Source organism: Apis dorsata, unplaced genomic scaffold, assembly GCF_000469605.1.
Source record: "Apis dorsata unplaced genomic scaffold, Apis dorsata 1.3 scaffold_165, whole genome shotgun sequence".
In the NCBI taxonomy this organism is placed as follows: domain Eukaryota; kingdom Metazoa; phylum Arthropoda; class Insecta; order Hymenoptera; family Apidae; genus Apis; species Apis dorsata.
Window position 1 is genome coordinate 603,617 of NW_006263454.1, and position 9,360 is coordinate 612,976.

General features: G+C 32.5%; 3 protein-coding genes across 3 annotated transcripts in view; 1 reads left to right on the top strand and 2 right to left on the bottom strand.

The window, feature by feature from the left end:
- LOC102672978 (centrosomal protein of 290 kDa-like) overlaps positions 1-9,360 on the bottom strand; it is a 13,373-nt gene that overhangs the window by 963 nt on the left and 3,050 nt on the right. The window contains exons 2-19 of the mRNA XM_031509630.1: positions 6,364-6,467; positions 6,057-6,295; positions 5,758-5,858; positions 5,566-5,659; positions 5,191-5,423; positions 4,581-4,953; positions 3,831-4,408; positions 2,887-3,325; positions 2,471-2,617; positions 2,147-2,359; positions 1,497-2,067; positions 1,206-1,401; positions 1,083-1,143; positions 851-962; positions 731-777; positions 442-640; positions 205-352; positions 26-131 (exon numbers count right to left, since the gene is read on the bottom strand). Coding sequence (XP_031365490.1) covers positions 26-131; positions 205-352; positions 442-640; positions 731-777; positions 851-962; positions 1,083-1,143; positions 1,206-1,401; positions 1,497-2,067; positions 2,147-2,359; positions 2,471-2,617; positions 2,887-3,325; positions 3,831-4,408; positions 4,581-4,953; positions 5,191-5,423; positions 5,566-5,659; positions 5,758-5,858; positions 6,057-6,295; positions 6,364-6,436 — 3,930 coding nt within the window. The 5' untranslated portion in view covers positions 6,437-6,467. The remainder of the gene's footprint in view (positions 1-25; positions 132-204; positions 353-441; positions 641-730; positions 778-850; positions 963-1,082; positions 1,144-1,205; positions 1,402-1,496; positions 2,068-2,146; positions 2,360-2,470; positions 2,618-2,886; positions 3,326-3,830; positions 4,409-4,580; positions 4,954-5,190; positions 5,424-5,565; positions 5,660-5,757; positions 5,859-6,056; positions 6,296-6,363; positions 6,468-9,360) is intronic.
- Positions 1,238-9,360, bottom strand: part of LOC102673723 (putative leucine-rich repeat-containing protein DDB_G0290503) — a 65,034-nt gene continuing 56,911 nt past the window's right edge. Inside the window, exon 23 of the mRNA XM_031509621.1 lies at positions 1,238-1,252. The gene's annotated coding sequence lies outside the window, so the exon portion shown is untranslated. The remainder of the gene's footprint in view (positions 1,253-9,360) is intronic.
- LOC102674122 (F-actin-capping protein subunit alpha) lies at positions 7,278-9,297 on the top strand. Its single transcript, XM_006613908.2, has 3 exons — positions 7,278-7,721; positions 8,308-8,557; positions 8,643-9,297. Exons 1-3 carry the CDS (start codon positions 7,524-7,526, stop codon positions 9,059-9,061), a joined length of 867 nt encoding a protein of 288 aa, XP_006613971.1. The 5' UTR covers positions 7,278-7,523; the 3' UTR covers positions 9,062-9,297.

The window sequence follows — 9,360 nt, forward strand, 5'->3', positions numbered from 1 at the left end:
GAATACTTGTAATTATTATGCCTACCTTTAAGATACCAATTTCTTCGTGTTCCTCTACACCATAGATAGGAAGCGAGTTATATTTTTTAGCCTCTCCTAATGCATATTCTCTTATATTAAAATTAGCGTATCTACAATCATTTTTTCAAATGATATATTTTACTTAATACGGATGAAATTGATGGATTTCTTCCCTTATCTTACCCTATTTCCACACACTCTTTCATATCTGTTTCTTCCGGAAGTGGTTCACAAACGACAATGAATCTTATATTAGGATTAGTAGTATTGTCCAACATCGCACGTAAGATATCGCTTTGCACCGAATACTTATCTTCGCTTATTCGAAACACTGCGAACAATATTTTTCTTATTTTTTTTCCAATTTTTTTTTCTTTTCTTTTTTTTTTTTTTTTTGTAAAAGAGACTGTTTTTACTTACGTTTCTTAAAATTAAATTCAAAAAACTTGTTCGGATAGGATGGTTTTCTCACCGAAATCGTTTCCATATCAGCGCCGCAATAACCCAAGAAGCAATACTCGATGTAAAATAGTTCGTAATCGGGATTCTGCATAACATAAGATGTCGAAAACAAATGCATGTTTATGATTTCGATGATTATCACATCCTTCTCAATTTCCTGGGGGAAAAAACAAGGGAATTCGTATGAAATCTCTGGGTGAAATCTTAATCTTTCGCGATTAAAGAACGAATTTGAGAAGAAAATTACGTTATCATTGGATTCATCGATGACAGGTTCTTGGATTTTTACGGAATCTGAAAGTGATTCTCGTGAATAATTCTAATTTATCCAGAAAATCAATTGCTAGATCGATTGCTAGATACATGCCCTTGGCAGTTCGAAGACTCCGTTCCTTATACTTGTTCCAATTTTTCTCCACTATCACGTCGGCCACTTCCTTAATCGTGTCGTTTGATTTTTCCTCGTTTACGTCAATATCCTGAATTTATATATCGCGAATCGAAGATTAAAAAAAGATGAAAAAAAGAGAATCGAACGAAGAATCTTGAATCATATTAGCTATCGTATCAAAAGCATTGAAATATTGCATTTCCCTTACGTTCTCTTTTTCTAGTTCTTTGAAAAATAAATCCGGGTCCAACCTCTCTTTAGGTACAAATCTACTCAAAAGTGGCATTTTTAAATTTAATTTTTTTTTTCTCTTAACCATCTTATCACCAACCTTTCGTTAAAATTATTTTCTTCCTCGTTCGTCGTTTCCTCATTCGACTCGGTTCTCCATTTAAACAGCATATTGTTGAGTAGAACATCCTTTATAGAGGCGTTAGTTTCCTCATCGGTCTCCTTCATCACGGTCAAATTCTCTTCCAAATCGGGGAGCTTTTCGAGAACGATCGACTGTACTTCGTCAGAATCATCTAAAGAAAATGGATCGGTGTTTAAACAGGATCAAGGATTATTCCATCGTTCATATAAAACGTATTTTATTATTTATCCATCATCTCCTCTGTACTTGATTCGTATTGAACTTCGGGATCTTCCTCGGGAGTCGTCTCTTCTTTCGGCTCCGTTATTACTACCTTCGGCACTATCTCTTCTTTCGGCACAACTTTCGGCACAACTTTCGATTCCAATTCTTTCTTTGGTTTCTCAACATCCGACACTATTCCACGCCTCTTTTTGAAAGCCTCCACCTTCTCGAGATCGCAACTCAATCTGACCCACAAGGACAATTGGCCAAAATTCATGCCGACCGTGCACGGGATAACGCTGTTCACAGGGGCTATATAGTGGAGCTTGTTCTGAGGATAGTCCAATATATCCTTGATGCAAAGCTTTCCCCTGGCCACTATAAAATTTTTGTTATCCTCTTGATACACGTTCACTTGAAATATGACGAATTCTAGAAGGATATAGTTGAAAAATGAGAACAGATCCGGGATTCGATATACGAAGGACGAGTTGAAGTTTAATTTGGGACACTTGAGGGTGGGCGTGTAGGCAGTTTCTTGATTCCAAATGTTCCAACTCACGTATAACGACACGTTACCAAGATCCTTCTCTTGGAAAAGTATCTGCTTAGCCTGGTACAACAAACGATCGATATTTCTCAAAATTATGTATACGCGTATTGGGGATATTCCGTTTCGTGATACTACTAACGGACGTTGAAAGTTGCAAGGAAACGATGTGAAGCTCGACAAGGCCCTGACCTTCCCCGATCACCAATGGAAACGAATCGTTGTTCGAAATATCGATGCAATCGATATTTGGACATTCCAAGCTGCAATGGGTTTCCGATTCGGATTTATGTTCTCGTTGCAAGAAATTTTGTATCGGATCCATGGCTTGTACACTTTCCGCAATTTCATTCATCTAAATTTTCGTGATACGATCTTTCTTAATGAACAACGGCGTTCGAATATTTATTAAATTATAAATTAAACAGAATTATATTTGTCTTACTTGGTATCCAAGATACCTCACCTCGGTCATAAATTCCTTGTATTTATCCAAATGCTTGACGTAATCCTGCAACGATGCTGGAGAGTTCATCGAGATATTCTTCGGATTCTCTCCGTTCTTTTTTTCATTTTTATTCCAAGATTCGTATGGAGAAACATCATTCTGCAACTGACTTCAAAAGACAAAACATGAATTTCGCGAAACGAAATCAAAATTATTTAAATAAAAATTATCGAGATTCGATATGCGTTCCCGAAATTTGTATATTTTCGATATTTGTTGATGATCTGATAATTTTGATTCCAAGAATTTCGCGACATAATTTGGAAAAAAAAAACGAAACTTAACATCCTTCGTTTCGTTTTTTTATTATATTTCCGTTATGCTAATCGTATTCCGCGATTAATCTCCCCATTAATAATGTATCAACATGTTACCGATTTCACCAAGGTATTGCAGCAATGAGTACATTTCCCATCGTATTTCAAATTGGTACAAGTGCAAGTGTTGTTGATCATCTTGATTCGATGACGTTTCTTCGTATTGGAAATTTTTTTCCTTATCTTTTCTTGCTTGTAAGGGCTACAACAAATTTTCTTTGAAGAGGGAATGCTTGACACGTCGTCATTGTATACCGTTGTTTTTACATCGTTATCGATGTTGGGAAATTTTGCACGTTTCGCCGGACGATAGAGAGTAGAGGCTTCCTTGGGTATGGTGCAAGTCAAAGAATACTCTTGAAGAATATTAAACAATACGGATATCAATTTATTCGGATCTGCCGATTGCTTTTCCAAAGGAATTATCTTGTCTTTCCTACTCTGATGCTGAAGTTTGAGTTCAAAAGTTTCTTGCTTTGCTTTTTTCTCTGTAGAACTGTAACACAGTGTCTGACGATAATTTTTAGATATATTTTATCTACAATTTAAATTGTTAATATTACACGGAAAAGGAAGAAGAAAGAAATAAGATAATATATTAATATCAAGACAGAAATTTATTATGCTGTTCTATTAACTATAAATCTTAACTATATTATTATAGTTTATTAAAATATACGATTATATATCGTTCCAACGAACATGAAAATCTTCCAACAAATATTCGGAAGCTTTAAAGATTCTCGTACTCTCATTAGTCACAATTATTATCATTATCTAATTTATCAGGAAGAATGATATTAAACCTTCCAATTTCAATGAACACAACAAAATTTTTTTAATTATAAATCTAAACGTTATATCGATATCAAATCACTTGACCGACATAAAAATAAATAAACACAAGACTAAGATAATGCGAACAATAATCGGACAACCAATAATTAATCAACAATAATCAAGAATCTCCAAAGAGCAGTTTCTCAAGAGAGACAACTTGCCTTTGTCTCTGATATTGATCCAAAATATCGTAATCAATGTCAGTGGCCGTGCTTCTCTGTTTTATTGCTTCCGGACATGTTGTACCTATTTGCGCTTCTTCTAAAAACTTCAACATTTTGTCTGGACTCAAGCTATAGCACTGTGAATCCGTGATCATGGCACGTTTCATACTTTCCGAGCATAGAGTTTGAGATTCGGAATTTATAACTTCTTTTATCAATATTTCTTTCTTAGATGCTACAATCTCGTTATAATCCTTCCCATCCACAACGGTCGTTTTCACAATTTCTGTTTGCATCGATTTATTCTCGACTGTTTTTATACGAGAATTATACAACATGTTCTTATGTAAATCTTCGTTGTCTATTGGCTCGCAACATTTCTTGCATTTCTCTTTTTTCACTGCGTTTACCTCTTCATATTCTAATTCGGAACACTTGCGGCACTTTATTTGGGCCTCGATATTTTTACACATCAAATCATGTTTCGTAGGTAATGCTGATATCTGCATGTCAGAGAAACATATCGATATCTGCGCGTCCTTAGCTTCCGCTTTCTCCGCTTGCGTCTGATAACTCTGAAATAAAATCATTGTTACATTTATTGATATTCTAAATAAATTCATCGAGTAGAATATCGATCTATCCGACGATAAAAAGAAAAAAAAATAATTTTTTCGATCGAAAAATGAAGATGGAATTTATTTGAAGAGATCGACATTATCGATTCGGGGAAAAAAAATTACTGACCGTTAAATTTTCTATGTTTTTCTGCAATTCCTCGAGTTTTCCCAACAATTGTTCGTTCGAGGTTTGCAACGCAATGATATTAGCCTGTTCGTTATCAACAGCTGTTTTCAAAGTCTCTTGATCGTGTTGTTGATCGATGACTTTTTTCTTCAATTCCTTGTTCTCTATCTCCACTTTTGTATATTTCGAGTTCAGTATTATAAGTTCCTCGTTGTGTTGCTGCAGTATCTTTACCTCTTTTAGGAGATCTTTTATCTGCTCGTTCTTTTCTCGTAACGAAAGTTCAGAATCTTTCGTTTTCAATATTTGCTCGTCGATCTCCGCTATTCGTTTCTTCTCCAATAAAAGCTCTGACGCCATAATTTCGTTCTTCCTAATTGCATAATATTCTTTTCTATAAATCTACTCAAACTTTTTATCTTATAAATAAGATAGCACAGCGTATAAAATTTATTTGGTCTGATATGGAAACAGATTTTTAAGATAAAATTATTTATAAGAAAAAAGTGGTCAAAAGAATACTGATGATGATAAATTCAAATGCAAAATCCAAATCATCATGCAAATCAAACAGAAGGAAAAAAAGAGGATAAGAATAAGAGGCATTTACTTCGTTTTCTCGTCGAGCTTTTTCTTCAAATCGTCGATTTGTGCGGTCAATGACCCGTTCTCGTTTTCGGCGGTTATTAGTTTATCGTTTATTTGCTTCATTTCTCGCCAAATCTTTATGTACTCGACATTGTCTGCTACTTTCTCTCTTTGGCAAATAGTGGTATAAGTGGCTACCTCTTTCTCTAATTGAATTATTCGAGAACACATTTCACTTTTCTGCGATTCCAATTCCTGTTCGACAAATATACAATTTTGAAAATGCATCATCCCTATTTTTTTACGATTAATAAATTTAAATATTGAAGAGGAATCATACATATTTATTATTTAATTATTTATTAAATATTTTAATTAACCACATCGATTTTATTACCTCGATTTTTTCAAGATAGCTTTGCACGTTGGACGTATCATCGTCTAAACAGTGACAACATAATTTGGTACGGCTGCTTTCGCTACGGCAAGTTCTGAAACAAGGATCTCGATTCAGTTATCTATCATGATGAGTGTGAATCATAGATCGTTATGGATCACTTGTAATTGTGATAGAACGCTATACACTTACATGCGTCCGGATGATGGCCTCACGCGAGTTTTTGATGACGATCTACTGCTTATCGTATGACTCAATAGTTGATTTTTCAATACTGTGATTTTATCTTTGAGCTGAAAAATCAATTGCAATGTTATCAAATTAATCGTAACAGTTATCTATTTGAAAATGGATTTAGCAAGAGATTTCATAAAGAATTTATTTAAGGATGAAATATTTATTCTTTTTTTTTTTTCTATTCTTTTATTTATTTTTATTTCTATATCTTTAAATTTTTTTGTAAAAATGAGAAAAAAAAATTTAACTCTTACCTTGGAGTTCTCAAGTTCAAGAGCGATTATTTTATTTTTATCTTCATAAATGTTTAAAGCAAGCGAACATGGCCTTGTACTTGCGGTTACTCTCATCAACTTTGTTGCCAATCGTTTAATTTTATCCTCCTGACAATTTGTTAGTTTCTTCAAGTTATTTGCTTCCTCGAGTAATCGCAAATATCTATCCTCCAGTTGATAACGATCGAGTTTAATTACGCAATGCCGATCCCTGGGATCTTTAAGTTGTTTAAAATAAAAATTATAAAAATGAAAAGTAATATTATCGTAAAAGATAGATACGAACCTATACTACTAAAAGTATCCGTACAAGAACCTTCTCTGACAGGCAAAAGGTCTCGATTTGGATCATCTGCCATAATTTCAGCGTTATGCGATATTACCTAAAAACTATTATAAAACTAATTATTACATTAATATTACGCTAATATGAAATGAATTTAATGAATAATGAAATATTTTTAAAATCATTCAAATATTTAAAATTTTTTAAATTAAAAAATTCAAAAAATTTTAATACTTATTCAAAATTGTATATATAATGTATATTTAAATCTAAAATTAAAAAAAATAGATCCTTATGCATAGAATATATTCGTTTATTTTCAATGCAAATACATGCTATGTTCTATTTTAAATTTAAATTTCTTTCTTTTCTTTCTTTCGTTTCAAAAGCTATTCAAATTTTAGCGGGTAAATCGACATATCCGGCGATGATTTTTTAATAAGAGATCATTTCTTGATATAAAAGTTTATGCAAACAGATAAAAATATTTTAATAAATTACCCTATCTGTTTGTACATAAACCACGTCTGTCTGAAAATTTGTAGAAAAGATCACGAATGCTATTCGAAGGTTATATTCGTCAAGATTCGTTGAATACAGTAGTTGTCTCCGAAACGAGTAATTAGAATTCATTTCTATATTTTTCCTTTGTTACATCTTCTCTCTTGAATATATTTTTTTCAAAGAAAAGTATATATAGAAATAAATATTAAACATATTTATTTCAATAAGAAAAATAATTTATGTTGTATTCTATTTATAATAATCGTAGCATGTAAGTCATTATATAATTTTATAATCTTATTATATGAAAAAATGTTAAAAATAAACTTATCGTATAATTATTCACTTTCAATATAAAAAATTAAATAAATATATTAAATATATGTATATAATATTTTTTCAGAATAAATATAATCATTTGTTAAGCGTATGCATCACATATATATGTTTAAGTGTATGATTCATCACATTATTGGAATGTGAGGAAGTATAGAAAAATATGTATGTCATAGAGTTGATTAAGAGAATAGAGATACGTATCCCCTTTGTGATGCGTCACCGGGTATATGGGGCAGTGCTTCGATACGCCGGTACAACCTGCACTGCACTAACCTTGGTTTGACATCGCGGAGTGTGCGTGCCAGTGGAAAGGTAAGATGGCGGCGGACGGAGATGTGATTCCTGATCAAGAAAAAGTACGAATAGTTTCGGATTTTATACTGCACTCACCACCAGGCGAATTCAACGAGGTTTTTAATGATGTGAGAGTCTTGTTAAACAACGACAACCTGTTGAAGGAGGGTGCGTCTGGAGCATTTGCTCAATACAACAAGGATCAGCTCACGCCTGTTAAGGTACATCATCGACCTCTCTGATGAACTTTTATAATTTTTTGTGATAGTATCTGGGATATTGTTTAGTATTTGTGGTAATCGAAGGTTATATTATCCCCGGGAAGTGTTGGATCAAATTTCAATGCCTAGTAACATTCCTAATTGAGCAACACGCGTTCGGAATTTCGACAGGTGACATTGACTTTATAGTGAAATTGGAGCGCGATAATGTTCACCTGGCTGATGTGATTGTTTATCTAAAGAATCCTCGAATCGGTACACAACAGTTGCTATGTGAAAATCATAGTGAAATTTCCATTGAAATCGTACGCTGCAATAGGGTTAATTATAGTTACATTTCGTAGTGATTTTAATAAATTTAAAAGAAAATATTTAAGATTAATTAAATTGATAAAATTAATTCAATTTTGATTTCATTATATAATTTGAGAAAATAATTTTTATTTCATAATTTTATCAGTTAGATTCAGTTAAAGTAAGGTTAGATATCAATATAATTCATTATAAGTATTTTGTACCATGAAATTTTTTAATTTGTGAATTTTATGTTAATATCTATTCATTTGTTTCATTTTTATGACTTCAGATTGAAGGTAGCGAATATCCTGCTCTTATAACAGAACACAATGATCTAGGTGGGCAAAGGTTTTATGATGCTCGCAGCAAGCAAAGTTTTAAATATGACCATCTTAGAAAAGAAGCACAGGATTATGAACCATATGAACCAGATTCTGTGGCTGAACCTTGGAGATCAGCTCTTCAAGATGAAATAACAACTTATACTCAAAGTCATTATAGACATGGTGCATGTTCAGTTTTTGGAAAGAGTCAAGGAGGTATTATTTACTTTCTTATATTTTATTAAAGTTTAGTTGTTTGAAAATAGCAATTATAAATAAAAAATGGTATTCATTTATATAGGTAACATTACCTTAACGGCTTGCATAGAAGATCATCAGTTTCAACCTAAAAATTTTTGGAATGGCCGTTGGCGTTCTGTATGGACTGTAAGTTTTAGTCCAAGTTCTGGAAATGCAGAATTAAGAGGTAGTCTTAAAGTACAAGTTCATTACTATGAAGATGGAAATGTACAACTGGTCAGTAGCAAAGAAGTAAAAGAAAGCTTACCAATCTCAAGTGAAAAACAAACAGCAAAGGAATTAATACGGCTTGTTGAGGAATCAGAAAATGACTATCAAACTGCTATATCGGAAAATTATCAAACAATGTCTGACACAACTTTTAAGGCCTTACGAAGGCAATTACCTGTTATGCGAACGAAAATTGACTGGAACAAAATTGTATCGTACAGTATTGGCAAAGAGCTTAAAAGTCAATAGAAATAGATTTTTTATATAATATTAAGAGAAATAATTAAAAAGCGCATTTTGCTGCATGGGTGAAGTCTGGAGGTGTGATGTGCATGGGAGCAAATATAATGATGCTATATAAAGTTTGGTTAAACATGTTTTGACTGAAACTCATGCATGCCACTCAAGGTTCCTCTGGACCCCTTAATGTATCTTGTTACCAACAAAAATAATAAAAAGGAACGTCATTGTAGTTATCGATTCTTTAAAAAAAAAAAAAAAAAAAAAAAAAAAAAAAAAAGAAAAAAAAAAAAAAAAAAAAAAAAAAA